This window comes from Aethalodelphis obliquidens, unplaced genomic scaffold (genome assembly GCF_003676395.1).
Source record: "Aethalodelphis obliquidens isolate GAN/ISIS:26980383/991018 unplaced genomic scaffold, ASM367639v1 scaffold6, whole genome shotgun sequence".
NCBI lineage: Eukaryota > Metazoa > Chordata > Mammalia > Artiodactyla > Delphinidae > Aethalodelphis > Aethalodelphis obliquidens.
The window spans coordinates 46,031,590-46,050,429 of NW_020837950.1; the positions used below are offsets into that span (position 1 = coordinate 46,031,590).

The following is an 18,840-nucleotide window of genomic DNA, read 5'->3' on the forward strand; positions in this document are numbered from 1 at the left end:
GATAATTCATATCAGAAGACAACGAGCTTAAGGTTTGCTGTCATAGCTAAAATTTCATGAGTGCTCTCTGTGTACTAGTCACAGAGCTTTACATACATCATGTTATTTAATTTTCACAAGAGTCTTATGAGTTAGGAACTACTGTTACTCACATTTTACAGATGTGAAAACTGCATTCCAGAGAGGCCACAGAGTTTGCAGTAATTGAGGTGGGGCTTGGAGGGGCTTACAACTAAATCTGACTGACAGTGAGACCCTTAAATCTTAAGCGCTCTGCTAATCTACATATTAGGGTCCCAGACCTCCTCACTACATTAGGCACCTGGATGAAGTCTTGACAAGCTCTCTGATCTGATGTGCCAAGTTTGCTAGGTTGGAGTATATCCTAGGCCAGCAATGGCCTGAGCTAAACCTTGGATCAGGGCTGATGGGTTGGGGCTAGGGAAAGGGGTAGGGACTGGTGGGATGGATGCTGGAAGAAATGATTGGGGCTGGGGTTCAAAGGGGTTCCATACCAGTACCAGTCTCCCGCAAAGCCCTTTTCACTGGGTTCTGAACCAACTCAACAGCTCTGGGAATAATCCCTTTAGCCAAGCAGAAGTGAGAGTGCGGATAATTTTGAAGGGCTGGGCAGCAGAGAGTGGCATAGGCACTGAGGGGAAGGACCAGCCTCAGGGCCTCATGCTCTAGACTCAAGGGCTGGCTAGATTCTGATGATCCCCTAATTTCTTTAGTTATCACCCCAGTTACTAGTGAGGGTCTAGAGAAGAATTTTGAGTTGTCGTCATAACATTTCATAGGAAAAGTATTTTCTAATAGAAAATATAGTAGACAATTTTCTTCTTACAAAATAAACTAGGCTTTTCCTACCTTCACCTGTGCATGTTCCTGTTTTTAAAAACTTTGCCTCTGGACGAAGACATTCAAAACTCTTTTGCTGACAGTAAGTTGGGTAGCTTTTCCCATTAACTGAACACACCCTGGTACCATTCTTTGGGCACTGATAAGGAAGTTTACAAACACAGGTCCCGTCGATGCATTTCTGCCATGGTTGGCAGAAGACTTTATTGCAGGAGAGACATGTGTGTTTTTCAGTTAAGCACTTTTTCTCCACGAGATCCTCTTGAGATGTGTCTGATGTTGAAGTGGACTATAAAGCACAAAATAAACATTAGCTTAGCAACAAACTAAAATCTTTTTAAAGATGAATACATGAGCTACAAATGACCAGTGATACATGGGTATTCAGAGTCATCAGTATCACCGTCCCAAAGAAATGCATACAGTATAAGACATGTTTCATCAGTGATAATTCTCTGCGTTGATAAGGGAAGCGTGACAGATAATTTTTAAACTCAAATCATGGAAATAAATGTTGATATAACCTTCTTCAGATGCTGTGTACCAAAAGCTTCCCCTTCCTGGAATTTATTAAAAATAGAAAAATAGTCTAAACATATGTTATCAGGACATTATTTAGGTATATAATGGCACATTAAAAAAGAAAAGATGAATACATGAAGGAAAGGAACAAAACAGACTCATATACCCCACAGTATAGATGAGGGTAATGTGGTCTGGTGGTTTTTAGAATCAAACAACCCTGGCTTCTAGTCTCAACTTGGGCACTTATATGGCCTTGAGCAAGTTACTTACCCTCATGAAACATGTTTCCTCATCTGTAAAATGTTTCCTTCTATTTTGCAAGGTTATTGTAAGCATTAGAAATAAAATGTGTATAATGGTTGGCAGGTACTAGGCATGAAATCAGTGGGAGCTGTTATTATTCAAAAGCCAACATAAAATTCTGCCTTTGAAGAAATCAATGAATCTCGACAGTTATGTTAAGGAGTAGAAAATTTGGTGGTAATTATAGTCTCATGGAATGAATTGAGGAATGAAATTGATTAATTCTATTAATAAATGCAAAACCATTTGCTAAACTCCTATTTTGTGCAAAATCCTGCTAAGATGAACATGACATGGACTCTGTCTTCCAAGGGCTTGATATCTAGACAATAAGATAGAAACATGCATAATAACTGGGGTAAGTGATATAATAGTCATACAAATAAGATACAGTATTCTTGGAGATCCAGAGTGCGAGAGAACAAGTATTTCCAGGGCATTTTTTTTTTGGCTGCCCCCTGTGGCATGCAGGATCGGGTATCCCAACTAGGGATTGAACCCGTGCTCCCTGCAGGGGAAGCACAGAGTCTTAACCACTGGACCGCCAGGGAATTCCCCCCAGAGGCATTTTAAACAGCCTCATGGGGCATCTGAGCAAGGTGAGGAAGGTCAGGTGTTAGCAGAGGGTAGGTGCTAGCAAAACACAGGAGGAATGGTGCACAATGTATTTAGGGAATCGTGAGCAGTCCCAAGTGATGGGCTTGTGTGCTTCAACTGGGATAGTCATTGGTTAGGAAACTGGGGAGGAAGAGGAAGCAGGAGTGGAGCAAGAAAATGATTTGGAAAGACACTTGAACAAGCAAAAGCAAGAGGACTGGACAATTTAATGCATGTAGGGGTTGACAGTAGAACTAGATTTTGAGGCTGAGTGTTAGTAAGGATGTATAATGCCATTAATCGATATAGATATTAAGTTAAGGTAGAGATTTATGAGTTTGGCTTGGGACCTGTTGATTCTGATATGCCTGAAGGATGTGCATTTGGAGATATTTTGTAGAAAAGGGAAATGTGTGTCTGAAGCTTGGAAAACAGACGATTCTCTCATTCATCAATTAATTCACTAAATGATAAGCACCACTCTGTGCCAGGGAACAGCCTGAGGCTAGGGTCAGAGGGATAAAAATCCCTGCCTAAGGAGTACACCAACCAGAAGAGAGACAGGCAAGCCTGACTGACAGTTTCCCTGGTAGACGTGGGCCGGGGATGCCATTAGGACAGTGGTCCCATGGCCTGACTAGGAGGCTTGAGAACATCTCCAAGAAGAGCTGATGTCTGCGATGAGCACTGAGAGCACTGAGGAGTCAGCTGGCAAGGGTGGTGGGAGGTGCTCCGGGCAGGACTGTGAGAACAAGAACAGCAAGAACAGGGAGCCACTGAGAGACTAAACAGTGGAGCAAATTTGCATTTGAGGAAGATCTTTCTGGAGATCAGATCAGACAAACAGGCAGGAGGCCAATTAGACCTGCAGGAATCCAGAGGAAATACAATAAAGGCTGGGAATAGGTCAACTGGGTCAAAAGCCAGTTGTGGAAAGTCAAGGCTCTCTCTCTGTCCCCTAAACACCCCCCTTTGGAGGATGGGCATCCTTTGGTCCAGTCTCCCCAGCCTCCAGCCATAACACGCCCCCACCCCCACCCCCGACCTTGCTCAGTGCCCTCCAGCTGCAGTTAACAGCAAGCTGGGGCAGAAACAAATTGAACGATCTTTAAGGGCTATGATGAAGACAAATAAAAACCAGTCATTTAAAAACCACACAAAAATTTGCAAAAGCTGTGCAAGTCATTCTATCCAACATGCTTTTCAGTAAACTTTATCAAATAGCCAGGAAGTTTGACACATTTGCCGTTAACTACACTGGTTTTTGACACACTGATCTAGAATAAAATCTAGTAATTACATACTTTTCATGGTTCCATGTACCTCTTTTGTAGCACTTATTAGAGTTGACAGTTTTGTAATTACTTAGCTCCTGTGTCTTCCACTGACAAAATTTAAGTGCCCTGACAGCTGAGACTGTCGGCTTTTACATATCGCCTTTCTACTGAAAGAGCAATACTCTAATTGGGTGCAGGCAGAGAAAACTTGATTTTTTTCCCCAAATTTATCCCTTTCTGAGGTGTCATTTTTCCTTGATCTTTAGAAAGAAACTTGGGCAAGTGCCATCAAGTTTTCAGTCACTCTTAGAGCAAAAATGAAAGATTAAAAGAATTTTGGTCCCAGGAACAGTCATATATAACAGTCATATACTACAATGTCCAGTTCTGGGTCATCATTTAGACTCTGACTTTCATTTCAGTTGAAAGGTCCTTTCTCCTAGCTCAGACTTTCTTCAGGGGCATGGTGGGCCTGGTATTCATTGAATGAATGGTGAAAAACAAAAACAAAAACAAAAAGAGAACACCGAGGAGAATTTTACATTTTAGGAGCTGAAGATTTTAGGAGCATGGGCTCTAGGCGCATGGGCTTCAGTAGTTGTGGTATGTGGGCTCAGTAGTTGTGGCTCGCGGGCTCTAGAGCACAGGCTCAGTAGTTGTGGCACGTGGGCTTAGTTGCTCCGCGGCATGTGGGATCTTCCCAGAGCAGGACTCAAACCCCCCATGTCACCTGCATTGGCAGGTGGATTCTTAATCACCGCACCACCAGGTAAGTCCCAAGCCTAGTATATTTTTAAACAACAGGTACTTTTTAAACAACCCCCCTATAGAACAAAATTATTTTCAGTAGAAATCATGAAAGAAATGAATAATAAATTATAGAGAAAAATTTAAACAGCAAATATTTTCTTTTATGAAATTTCATATATAAATATATATAAAATCATGCTTGTGAAAAATAAAAAAGTAAAAAGTAAAATTCATAGTATGGTACAAATAAGGAAAAAAGTACTAGACAAATATTTTAAATTACATTCATATACTTAATGAAAAAGGAAAAACTATACCTATATATAGGCCTGTTGCAGTAATGAATAATAATATTACAGTTTAAGAATAATTAAATATATTAATAAAAATAATAAATTTCATTTTAAAGATACTGAATAGTATCTTGTAGTATCTTTACCTAATATTAGGTAAAATATTTCCTGTATGAACTACTGTTTGCACTCAGCAAACAAAAATATTACACCTTTCAGGCTGCATTGTTTTTACTATTTTATGAAAACAAAAATTCCAAATGGCCATTAGAATGACAAAACTGAAAAACTCAACTTTTTTTGTTTCTTCATTCTTATAATCGCTGCGACAACACTTTATTTTGAATCTATTATAAATTCAGGAAAACGTAAGAACATAGAGTTTGAAGATGAACTATACTTGAAATGAATTTGAACAATTCCAATGCATAATACATATGAGACTGCCTATGTCAGGGTAGAACTGAAAGTTGTCTGAATTAACTTCCATTTTTAATACAATGTCTGTTAAAGAATAAGTTTTAAAAAGTGCTCATTTGAAGTTTACATTTGTATTTTAAAAACTCAACCTCAGCAACCCCAGCAATTGTTAATAGTGCCATCTAATAAAATAGCCACTAACCAAAAGTGGATATTTAAATTAAAATTATTAAAATTAAATGGGAATTCTTCTGTTTCTAGTCAAGATAGACTTATAAGGGTACCAAAGCTACCCTAGTTCTTATTCAGCCTAAACCAATCAAGAAATGGACAAAATACAGACGACAGTAATTTTCAAGACACTGGACATCAGGCAATGAAGAGTAGAGATCCCTGAGACTAAAGAAACAAATGAGGTAGGTGAGCCCTACAGCTGTTCCATGTGATTTCCTTCAGAGAGTTCCCAGACTGCGGTGCAGAGAGGAGGAACTTGAGCTGAGCCCAAGGGACTTCTTGAGGAGACCAAGCTGAGAGTCTTGGGAGACCAAGGCAGTTATACTTCACAGAATAAAGTACTGGAAACAAGTAAGTGGCATAGAGAGAGAACTTTGTAGCTCTGTAGACAATCCCCTTTTAATTGTTCAGCTGAGTATTTATCAGCACCCAAATGTGAAGAAACTACCAGAGACTGGGGAAAGAACCACCCAATAGAAATCAAGGTAACAGGGCCCACGCTCAAACAGTGCCATGAATAGTGCTTGTTCTCAACATTCAGACTGGAAAATTTCATTATTCATGGGGCATTGGAAGGAGTACAAAGAAGGATCTTGCCTCAGTAGTATGGAACAAATAGTCCTAGACTGAGCATTGTTCTGGTCCTACCTATGAATGCTCAAAAGCAAGACCTGAAAGGACCAAACCGTTTTCAAGTAACTTAACTGCATCTCAGAACAAAGTTCAAGAATATGTATAGGAATACAAAAATACCCAGTATTTAACAGGATAATATTCCTAATAGCTGGCATCCAATAAAAAATACAGGCATGCAAAAATACAGGAAAATATGACCCACAGTGAGAAGAAAATTAAATTGATTGAAATTTACCCGGAATCCTTAATATAGATGTCAGAATTTGCAGGCAAGTATATTATAATATTTATTATAACTGTATTCCATATGTTCAAAAAGTAGAGACAAGAAAAATATATAAGAGATCCAAATTGAACTTCTAGGGATGAAAATAACAATATCTGAGATAAAAATACACTGGATGGAACTAACAACAGATAGGACATTGCAGAAGATTAACAAACCTAAAGATTTATTAATAGAAACTATCCAGAATGAAATGTGGAAGTAATGAGAATTTTTTAAAAAGAACAGGGTATGAGTGAGCTGTGGGACAGGTTCAAGTGGTGTAGTATACGTAGTATATGTGTAATTGGAGTTCCACAGGAGATGAGAATGAGATGGGAACAAAAAATTTATTTGAAGAAATAATGGCTGAAATTTTTCCAAATTTGATAAAAATTATAAATCCACAGATTCAATAAACTTAATGAATCCCAAGCAGAAGAAACATGAAGGAAACTCCAAGGCACATCATCTCAAATTGCTCAAATAACAACAGTGAGAAACTCTTTAAAACAGCCAAAGAAAAAGACCCATGTGCAAAGGCACAAAGGTAAGGGTGACAACAGAGGTCTCATGCAAGTGAGAAGACAGTGAAGCAACATTTAAAAAATACCAGAAAAAAACCCCTGTCAACTTATAATTCTATACCCAGCAAAAATATCACTTGAAAATTAAGGCAAAATGACAACATTTTTAGACATACAAGAGTTGAAAGAACTAATCACCAGTGTATCTGCACTACAAGAAATGTTAAAAAAAAAAAAAGAAGTCCTTCAAGCAGAAGGGAAATTATCCTAGATGAAAATATGTAGCTACATGCAGGAATGAAGAATACTGGAAATATCTGGAATTTTTTATATGGGGGTGGGGAGGAGGTAGCCGTTATCTCTGCTTTGTACCTTTTCTTGTAGTATCTTTGACTTTGGTATCAGAGTAACATTGACCTCATGGAATGATTTAGGAAGTAAGTTTTCTCTCCTTTTTGGGGGGGTGGGGTGGGCAAAAGAGTTTGAGAAGATTTGGTGTTGTTATTTGGTAGAATTCACCAGTGAAGCCATCTGGTTTTGGACATTTCTTTGATAGAAGTTTTTTCTTTCTTTCTTTTCTTCCTCCCTTCCTTCTTTCCTTCCTTCCTTCCTTCCTTTCTTTCCTTTCTTTCTTTCTTTCTTTCCCTTTCTTTCTTTCTTTCTTTCTTTCTTTTCTTTCTTTCTTTCTTTCCTTCCTTCCTTCCTTCCTTCTTTCTTTCTTCCCTTCTTTCTTCCTTTCTTTTTAAATCACTGATTTAATCTCTTGTTACATGTCTGTTCAGATTTCCTATTTCTTCTTGAGTTGGTTTTGGTAATTTGTATGTTTCTAGTAATTTGTCCATTAATCTAGGTTATCTAATTTGTTGGCATATAATTGTTCACAGTATTCTCTTATCATTCTTTTGATTTATGTAAGGTCAGTAATAATGTCTCCACTTTCTGATCTTATTTATTTGAATCTTCTCTGTTTTTTGTCAGTCTAGCTAAGGTTTGTCAATTTGGTTGATCTTTTCAAAGAACAAAATTTTGGTTTAATTGATTTTATTGTCTTACTATTTTAAAAATTTTTTCTGTTTCTATTCAAATATTTATTACTTCCTTCTTTCTCCTAGCTTTGGATTTAATTTGCTCTTCTTTTCTAGTTCTTTAAGGTGTAAAGGTAGGTTATTGATTTGAGATTTTTGTTCCTTTGTAATGTAGGTATTTACTGCTACAATCTTCCCTCTAAGTACTGGTTTTGCCAATCCCATATGTTTTAGAATGTTGTATTTTGTTTTCATTCATCTCTACGTATTTTCCAATTTCCTTTATTATTTCTTCTTTGACTACTGGTTAAGAGTATGCTGTTTATGTTCCATATATTTGTGAATTTTCCAGTTTCCCTTCTGTTACTGATTTCTAGCTTTATTCCATTGCATCCTTTCACTTTCAACCCATTTGTGTCTTTGGATCACAAATTTGTCTTACAGATAGCATATAATTACATCTTTTTTAAAAAAAAAATAAATTCTACCAATCTATGCCTATTTATTAGAGAACTCAATCCTTTTACATTTAAATTAATTACTGATAAGAAGGCCTCACTTTTGACATTTTGCTATTTGTTTTCTGTATGGCTTATACCTTTATTGTCATTTCCTCCATACTGCCTTCTTTCATGTTTAGTTGGTTTTTTTGTAGTGAACAATTTTGATTTTTTTCTCTTCTTTTTGATTATTTAAAAAAATATTTTCTTTGTGGTTACCATGGGGATTATACTTAACATCTTAAATTTATAGCAGTCTAGTTTGAATTCATACCAACCTAGGTTCAAGAGCATATACAAACTCTGTTCCTGTATGGTTCCATCCCCTTTTATGTTGTTACTGTTATACGTTACATCTTTATACATCGTGTGCCTGTTAATTTATAAGTTTTAAATACATTTGTCTTTTAAACAGTGTAGGAAATAAAAAGGAGTTACAAGCCAAAAATAAAATTACATTGGCTTTTGTATTTATCTATGTAGTTACCTTTACTGGAATTCTTTATTTCTTCATATGGCTTCAAGTTACTGTCTAATGTCCTTTCCTTTAGCCTAAAGGACTCCCTTTCTTGTAGTGTTTTTCTTTCTTCCTTCCTTCCTTCCTTCCTTCCTTCCTTCCTTCCTTCCTTCCATCTTTCCTCTTTCTTCTTGTAGTGTGTTTCTTATAGAGCAGGTATACTGGCACCTTCATCAGCTTTTGTTTACCTGAGAATGTTTTAATTTCTCCTTCATTCTTAAAGGATAGCTTTGCTGGATAGAGAATTCCTGGCTGATAGTTCTTTTCTTTCAGCACTTAAAAAATGTCATCCCATTGTCTTCTGGCCTTTATAGTTATTGCTGAGAAAGATGCTGCTAATCTTATTGAGGATCCTTTGTCCATGATGAGTTGCTTTTCTCTTGCTGCTTTCAAGATCTTCTGTTTTGTTTCTCGGCTTTTAATAACTTCATTGTTTTGTGTCTTGATGTGGATTTCTTAGCATTATCTTTTTGGGGACCAGTAAGCACCCTGAATCTGTAGATTCATTATCTGTTATCAGACTTAAGAAGTTTTTAGCTATTATTTCTTCAAATATTCTCTGACCCTTTCTCTCTTCTCCTTCTGAGATTCCTATTTTGTATATATTGATGGTATCATACAGGTCTCTTAGGCTTTTATTCTTTTTTCTTTCTGTTCCTCAGATTGGATAATTTAATTGAACAATCTTCAAGTTCATTTACTCTTCTGCCTGCTCAAATCTGCTATTAAAACCCTCTAGTGAGTTCTTTGTTATACTTTTCAGTCTAATTCCTTTTATGATTTCTGTCTCTTCATGGATATTCTCTATTTGTTCATACATCATCCTCCTGGTTTCCTTTAGCTCTTTGAACATATTTAAGATAGTTTACTTAAAGTCTTTGTCTGGTAAGTTCAAAGTCTGTTCTTCCTCAGAAATAATTTCTGTTAATTTTTCATGTGAATGGGACATATTTTCTTGTTTCATTACATGCTTCATAATTTTGGGTTGAAGACTGGATATTTTGAATATTATAATGTAGTAATTCTTGAAATCAAATTCTTTCTTCTCCTCAGGGTTTGCTTCCCTTGCTTTCTGTACATTGTAGCTGTTTGTTTACTAACTTTTCTAAACTGTTTTTGTAAAGTTTGTTTTTTTGTCTTGTGTGGTCCCTGAAGTCTTGGTTCCTTTACCTTGCATTCAGCTAGGGTTTAGACAAAGATTTCCTTGAAAACAAGGAACCAGAAAGAGAGAAAGAGAAAGGGAAAGGGAGAGAGAGGGTGAAAAAGAGAGAAAGAAGAAAGAAAAGAAAGAAAAGAAAAGAAAGAAAAGAAAGAAAGAAAGAAAGAAAGAAAGAAAGAAAGAAAGAAAGAAAGAAAGAAAGGAAAGAAAGGAAAGAAAGAAAAAGGAACCTCTCAAATTGAGAACAACAACAAAAAAACTCCCCCAGGTTTGCAAATTGGCTCTGTGCTGAGGCACTCCTTCAATGCTTAGCCAGGACATTTATAATTATGTCTTAGCCTTTACTTCATGCTTGGACTGAGCCTGGAGGTATAGGCTTAGAGTCTTCTTAGGTGTTTTCTGAGCTGCATCCTGCCCTGGGCATGTGTGCTGCTTTCTAAATTCCCCAGTATACACAGGGATTTTGAATGCACTAATTTCCCATTGAAACTTTTTCCTTCCAAGCTTTGGCACCCTATTGTATGTCTCAACTGTAATCTTTTGTCCCAGGTGGCTGTAGGTTGTTTTTTTGCTTGCTTTCTAATGTTTTTGAGAAACAGTCTGCTGCCTTTCCACTCTGAGTTCCAAGTTAGATGAAACAAAGACAAGTACATTGTGTCAGTCTTTCAAGTAGCCCCCGGGTAGGTTAGAACAAACACAGTTCTTTTTAAATAAAGTCTGCTCTCCTCCTTTTAGAGCTAGGGACTAGAGTTCCATGCTGGGAATGTGGACTGCCATCTTTAAGACTGCCACTGAGTTGGGAACAGGATGGGGTAAGGGCAAGTAGAAATGCCACAGTTTTCCTACCATTTTTAAATTGCCTTTTTCCTTCATTCAGCATTCACTTGGGTGCTGTAGGCCTCTGATAACTGGAGTTCTGACGAAGGTGGTTCTGAAAGTTTGCTTGACTTTTCTATTTTTTTGTGGAGGGACAAGTGTTTGGATTTGCCTACTCTGCCATGGTTGCTGACATCACTCTCTGCATTGTGTGTTGCCTCCTGTGCATATCCTCTTTCCAGCATTTTGTCACTCTGCTGAACATCACCCTACTTCTTTCCTTCCAAAATACTACCCATATAAACCAAGGTTTGCAATATGCTTGTAGGGTAAAGTAAAAAGTTAAGGTTTCAGTCAGGGATTATGTCACAGCACAGTACTATCACTGTAGGTAACCATATTGACTGAAATACCTGGCTTCCCTGTTCTTTAATATCCTTTGGTTATTGATACAGCAGCCACTCCCTCTGTGCTCTGAGTTTCTCTCCCATCCTTTCCTAAGTTCCCTTACCTCTTTGTCTGGGTAGGTTCCATAAAACCAGAATTCTCATTTCACTATTCAGAACAACTTAAGTCTAACCCACTGCCAGCCCGCCCCATCATTGACATCATTGATTCAATGACATAATCCACCCATCATTGATATATGATGGGTGGCTTATCAGTCCATCAAAATGGACTCCAAATCAGTCCATCAGAATGTTTTGATATAAAAAGGGAGTGGGGCTTTTTATTCTCTAGAAGGAAATCTGCTCCCAGCTTTCAAAATAACGTTTCTCCTAGCTGTACATATTTTATTTCATGTTGAAAATGTAGATATATTTTAAAACTTCTTTGAACACATTTATGTTGTCTCTATGGTAACCTCCATTTTAAAATGGTTATTTCTCAGCAGGTGGGATAAAAAGTCATTCCGTTTTCTTTTATAAACTAATATTCTAAGAAGTTCTGGAATTTTCACAAATATGATATTAACTCTTTTCAAAATGCTGTTTCTTAAAGGAATGAAGACAACTTTATTGTTGGATGATTTTTCAGTAAAAGAAAGAGGCTCTTTTCCTTTGTGTAAGTGAAAACTACTATATTCAGGTTTGGTTTTTTTTTTTTTTTTTTCCTGTTTTTTGTCCAGGAATCCAAAATGTGGCTGAAATATCTTTTTTTTCAAAAAACAAATTTTTCTTGTTATAATGTAACATATTTATTTGGTATTTTAAAAAGAAAAATAAAGAATGAATAAAACAGAATTTCTGAACTCTGAAAATTCATAAATGCATAAAACATAAAATAAAAATCACCAACAATCCCATTACTCAGAGATACCAACTGTTATTTATCTGATATACATCCTTCATGAACTTTTAAATTGCCATTTATATAAGCAGTTATATGTGTGTATTTGTGTGTGTGTGTGTATTTTTCTCTTTAACAAAAATAAGATTTTTAGTGAGGGCTTTTTTGTTTCAATAAATATAAAAGCACAATTTTAATGGCTACATGATAGTTCATTTATAGACTACAATAATTTAATCGATTTTAATCAACAAGCACTTACTTTACCTATACTATACTGTTCTGCCTATACTATACTGTACTGTTACTTTACCTATACTATACTGTTCTGTACTATAAACATTGAATATATATTTTAGAAGTTACAAGAAACAAAGTATATAATTCTGATTTCTTAGGTAGTTTTCTTTAAATATTTGCTGCTATAAACAGGCATTAAAACAAATTTTGGAATTGTTTCAAAACTCTTTGATCACAAAAGCAGGCAATCATCAATAAGTATCTAAAATGTCTTAAACATTTCTAACTTTAATAGATCAGCTTTCAGACTGCCTACAACCTGTCATTTCGGTTTTATCTCCTTGAGTTGCCTACAAAGTCTCTACTCTGATCAAACAGGTTTATTCATCTGGAAGAGCCCAGTGCTGTGCTATCTTTCTGCCATAACACTTGCTGCTTTTTCAGGCTGAAAAATCACTTCTTCTTTCTCTCCACTGATCAAATCTAATCCAGAATTATGGGCCTATCTCAAATCCTATTTGATCCATAAACTTTCCCTGACCTCCTAGCAGGAAGGGACTTTTCCTCTCGTAATGTCCCTTGGCAGATAGCATTTGTACCATTTTTTGGCAATTAAATATATGTCTTTTAAAAGTTCCTTCTCTTGTGTTTTCATATATTATTTAAATTTTGCTTATTTCCTCATTGGCATACTTGTATCATCTTTCTACAACTGTACCAAATGGTTACTGAAGGAAGAGATCAGTCTTGCCATTTGCCCAGCACTCTACCTTGCACATAGATAGAGGGAGCTTGATAAATGTTTACTGATTTAATAATTACTGTAAATATAGATCTATATTAGTAAAATTCTCATTCAGTTCAATTTCTATGCACAGAGAATAGCAATATGAAAAAAGCAATTTCTTAAAGCTCTTTCATCAAGATGTTAACATAAAATCTTTGTTACTGACTAGATACTGTCATTGTTGCCAACTGAACTATGTGATCCTTAAGTCAAAATAGTATCCTTAAGATGTTTTCTGTATTTTTATAGTATTTGAAATATCTACTTAAAATAGTTTGCATAGATATTGAATTACTTACCTCATAAAAACTTAAGCAGAAGCACAAAAGTAACAGAACGGCATGAGCAGGCTTCATGTTGGAGACAATCAGGGTCTTTATCTCTACTGTGGACTCGTCTGCACCTCAGATATTCTTTTGAAATTTAATTTTTAACCTCTGAAAAAATATTTAAAAAGAGCACGCCTCCTAAAGAGCTTTGTACTTTTGAACTCATGTAGATTTTGGCAAAATTTCAGAGTTTTACCGTAACTGAAACCAAAAAAGTCCTCAGTAAATGGCTGAGGGACTGTGTTTCCTGAAGAGGAAACTGATGCCCCACCTTGATACTGAACAATGCCTCGTTCTGTTTTCTAGAGAAGACAGAAATCACTAGAAGAAATTTCTTATGTTTTGGTAAAATAGAATTATATATTTTTCTTTAAGGACAAAAACTAGGAAATGGTAAGAGTAAAAGTCCATAATATTGAAGGTTATGCTGAATACATTAGAAATCCTCACCAAAACACTTCCTTTCATTCACAAGTTGTTCTGTGATCAAATCATTTTCTCTAAGCAGAAATGCTGTCAACAGTTTGGATTCTCCTGAAGCAGATGTGAGACAGAGTTCGGGGCGTGAGATACTTATCAGGAATCAGCTCCTGGGAAAGGAAGGGAGGAGAAGCAGGAATGAGCAGAAAGAGAAATCAGACCGCAATGCAGGTTCGACAAAGCCTTGCCCAGCTCACGGGGGCCTCTGGAGCAAGAGGCCAGTGACCCAGTCACAGTGGCCCTGGGTCGTGCAGAAATGGCTGGATCCTGCCTGCCTTACTCAGTCACCTGGTGAGGATTGCCCAGGAAATGCTTGCCCTTAGGTGAGGCAGGTCTCTGTCGCTGAGGCAGACCTTGAAGGATCTGACAGTTAGTTGCTGTCAGAAGGAAGTGTCAGCTGACCACACACTTCACGGCCAGGTAGCCAGACCTTCCTTGAAGGCGGATCTGGGAAACTCATCTCCCTGTCTTTCAGAGTCTACAATTTGCACCTTTTAGACCTACTTTCCATATAGGCTTCAAGGGCGGCCCCTTCAAAACTGCAGGGGACCTTTCTTCCTAAGAGATTATTTAGGGGAGGGAGGTTGCGGAGAGGGGGAGGGGAGGGAACTGTAGCCCCTGCCCTTGCAGTTGACCTTGGGGCTGCAGTTGATACTCACCCCCTGCCTCCTTCCTATCCATTCTGGATTTCCTTCACCCTGAGTTTCCACCTCTGCTGACCTCAGTGACCTACCTGGTGGGATGACCCACAACCTCTTCCAGGAGTTATCCAGCCCCTGATTACCATTCACTTCTCAGACCATTGTTGCTGTTTCTATCCCTTTACTGTCACAAGAGACACCTGAGCAGCTCGTATGGTTCCATACACATTTCTCCCTACCCTCATTGTATAATAGCAGCCTAACTTCCTCCGAAGGATCAGGGTCAGTTACTCCTGTCAAGATGGTGACGCCTCCTCTTTCCTGCTGGTCCCTGGACACAAGCAGCTCAGTGTGCACCAGGCAGGAGGTTCACCTTATAATTCAGTGGGATTCCCGTTGTGCCAAAGGACAAAAGTGTGCTTCCTGTGAGGAACAGACCTCAGAGTACAAAGTGTGGAGACAAGAGCACACGGCCTCCAGGTGGTCATCAGAAGTGATGGTAAGTGTGGTTATTCCTGCTTCTGTTCTGTGGCTCCCAGGCCTGTGTCTTCTCTCTGTTGGGGATACAATGCATATACTGCTTCCTGGAGGATAGCACCCACTCCTCACAGAGTATTGCCTTTAAGTAGCACCTCAGCTTGGCATTCACCAGGCTACTTCAATGCTCCATAAGGTGCCAGCTTCACAGTGGTATAGTATGTGATATGACCAGTGGATTGCATGGTCATAGGCCCAAGCTCACATCTCCTTTGCTATAAAGTGGGTTCCCTTGTCCGGCAGGATGTTATACGGGATCCCCTGTTGGAGGATTAAATACTCTGTAATCCTTTAGCTCATGATCCTGAGGCCCTACAGACAGAAAAGGTACATCCTTACCCACAATTTATGTCTATTCCTGTGAGAATGTACCACTGGCCCTTTTAAGATTGAAAGAACCGAATGTGTCAATTTACCAGCAAGTAGCTAGCTGGTATCCTTGATGAACTGTGCCATCTTGGGGGCTCAGCATTGGTCTCTGTTGCTGTCAGATTGGACATTGGTTGATGGCAGTAGCTAAAGAAACCTTCAGGGTCCATGCTATTGGCCTCATGGGTATCTTCTATCTCTGCCACATGGCCACTTTATTCTTGTGCCCGTTGTGCTAGTACTGAGGTGGCTGATGACTGAGATTGGCTGATTATCAATTGGCTGAGTTACTTTGCTGATTATTTATTACTTTTCTCTGGTGGATGTTCTCTGGTGGGCGTTAACATGTGATAAAAAGATTTTTACACTTTAGCCCTACTCCTATATGTACATCCACGTTTCTCCCCTTCTAGAAACTGTGATTCCGTATATAGTCTAACCTTAGGCCACTTATTTTTCCACACAAAGTGGAGAGCCAGGTGTGCCACCTGAAGCTCTGCCCATGGGGATGACTTTCTTTCACCACTGTCTTTCAGAACCATTACTAAGTATGGCTGTAATGCAGCTGCTATTTTCAGGTTGTACCTACATACTGAGCCCATCTGTGAACCAAACCCAAACTTTTCCCTCCTCCTGGTCATTACCAGAGTCCCCACAGAGCCACAGGTGTGAGCTGAGGGAGGAACACAGGTGCAACGGTTTGGATTTGGGGGAAAGGGGGGAATTGGGGCCACCTGCTCATGTACTTTGCACCCTTTTTTGCTGTTTGTATTTGGTTCCAGATGTAACATTTTCATCTTATGTTTTTGCTAGGCCTCCTCAGCTTTGTACTTCATGGGTCTGTTAGGACCCAGCTCATAACGGGCATCTCTGCTATAAGGTGACACAGTGTCATGTTCAGTTGTTCCACATTTACCAGGGTTCAGTAGTACCTAGGTTGTTTCTCAAAAAGAATATAATTCTCTGCTACAGATGGCATGGCCTTGCTCCAGAACCCTAGGGTCCTGTATTGTAGTTCTCCCAGAGTCTTCCTCAAACACTCCGCAATGTTTTCTCCCACCATTGATACCTCCAACACTGCAGGGTCTTCTGGATTAGTGCAGAACTCCTTCCTGCTCTGGTAGCCAATGAACTATTCTTCAGTGTGAAATATTTGCCCAGAAGTCAAATATTCCCCAAAGGGAATATCCCCAAAAAGGCTCACTAAATTTTGTGCTTCCTTCTTTGTGAAATGAAGTACAAGACAAAATAATTTATCTTTTAATTTAGAGAATATGTTCTGGAAGGTTTCTGAGCCCTGTTTTCCTAAAATTTTACTGATGTGCCAGGATTTATCACCTCTGGAGCATGTGTGTCTAATCAAGGCATTCAGTATGTTAGCCACCTCTTGCTTATCTGCTCTGATTAAGGTAATGCCATTAATGTAGTGAAACAATGTAATGCTTTATAAGAAGTCCAGATGATACCCAGGTTTCTTCAGACTTTATTATGGCAGAAGTTGGGACATAAGACCTATGAAAAAATTCTAAATGTATACTGTTGTTCATCCCACAAGAATGCAAATATTCCAATATTCTTTTCTGCTTAAAATTCTTATAGTGGTTTTGGTTTTCCTGACCAAATTCTTATTGATATACTTTATAATATTGCTAAAATTAGAATCAAGGTTCTTATCTCTAAAAGGAATTTTATTGAAACAAATATTAAACCTTAGGTAGGGGGTGAAATTTCTAAGCTTAGAAAGAAGAAAATAAAAAGACATTTATATATCCAAGTTATGTTAAAAATTTTATAACAAAAAAAGCACTGAAAAAAATGAACTAAGCATGCAACTCAGGATACCATTTAAAAAATAACAAAAAGAATTAAAATAATAGAAAGGAACTAATAAAGACATAAGCAATAGTAAATAAACCAAAAAGTAAAAAAGTAGTAGACTTGATAAATAACACGAGTCATTTTTTTTTTTTTTTTTTTTTTTTTTGGGTAGGGGGGCTTTTTCTGGTTTTGGCTTCTCCCGTGGGGGAGCACAGGCTCCAGACGCACAGGCCCAGCGGCCATGGGTCACGGGCCCAGCTGCTCCGCGGCATGTGGGATCTTCCCGGACCGCGGCACGAACCCATGTCCCCTGCATCGGCAGGCGGACTCCCAACCACTGCGCCACCAGGGAAGTCCAACACGAGTCATTTTGAGTAATAATTTTTGAAAAGAGAGAGTAAAACAATTTTAGAGGAAAGCTATTTAAGTGGACATTTTTAGGGGGCTGCCAACATCCATTATCCTTCATAATAGGTTCCCAATTTTCTGTGTGGAATTATCTTCTATTACGAGTTGTTTTGGTGGGAGAGTAATTCCAGGCACCTGCTTTCCAAATGGAAGTTGAGAAATCCATATCCAGCCTCTTTCCATTCCTTTTTATAGCCCAAGGACTGATCAAAGAGTCTCTCTCTCTCCCTCTCTCTGGTGTTTGAGTCTTGAGTTAAGTGATAAGAGGACAAAGAAACAGTTGTGAATTATTTATTGAGGCAGCAGAAGCAGCAGCAGCATACTGGTTAGACTGCTTCAGCTATAAGATAAGCTTCTTTTGATTCCTTTTGGCCTTGTTAAGTATCTTTAGTTCTTAAGCCTAGGTGCTTAGTCACCTGTCAGCACTGTAAACATCCTATTATCTTCCAAGTGAATTTTCTTTTACTAAAGTTAGCCAGAGTTGGTTTGGTGGCTTGTCACTTAGAACCTTAAGTGATAAAATCATGTGCAATTTATGAAATAATCTGAAGATCTGGAAGAAAATTTCCAGGAAAATGGAATTATTGGAATTGACTCAGGAAGAGATAGAAAATTCAAATAAATTAATAGCTAAGAAGACATGGAAAAGTTAAAGATTTAAACCCCCAAGATACTAGGTTTTACCAACTCTTTTAGGAAAGATCATTCTTCTGTTATTTAAACTTTTCCAGAACATGAAAAAAGATAAAGAGCTCTCCAACTTATTAGCAATACTCTAATATACTTATCCAAAACTGGGTAAGACAAGACTCTGAAAGAAATCTATACGCTACTCTTAATTATTAATATACATGCAAGGACCCTAAATAAAATGTTAGCAAACCATATACCATAAACCACGATATAGTAAAAGAATAACGTGCCATGACCAAGTGGGGACCATTTCAGAAATACGGGGGTGTTCAACATTAGGATATCAGAGTAATTCAGTATATTAAAATCTTTAATTAAAATAATAGATTAAATAAGAGAGTCTGTATAATTATATCACAAGATATGGAAAAGGTATTTGATATGAGTTTAACACCAATTCTTAATTTTAAAAAAAGTGAGCAATCTAGGAAAAGAACAAATATCATTAACCTGATAAAGGGTAGAAACCAACAGTAAACACCATATACACTGGTGAAACACTAGAGCCAAACCCATTAGAACTGGGAATAAAAGCAAGGATGC

At 37.8% G+C, this 18,840-nt stretch overlaps 1 protein-coding gene across 1 annotated transcript in view; it reads right to left on the bottom strand.

The window, feature by feature from the left end:
- The window catches only part of CFI (complement factor I), a 37,355-nt gene extending 23,855 nt beyond the window's left edge, over nt 1–13,500 (bottom strand). Inside the window, exons 1-2 of the mRNA XM_027103499.1 lie at nt 13,322–13,500; nt 871–1,150 (exon numbers count right to left, since the gene is read on the bottom strand). Coding sequence (XP_026959300.1) covers nt 871–1,150; nt 13,322–13,378 — 337 coding nt within the window. The 5' untranslated portion in view covers nt 13,379–13,500. The remainder of the gene's footprint in view (nt 1–870; nt 1,151–13,321) is intronic.
- Nucleotides 13,501–18,840: the final 5,340 nt, after the last annotated feature.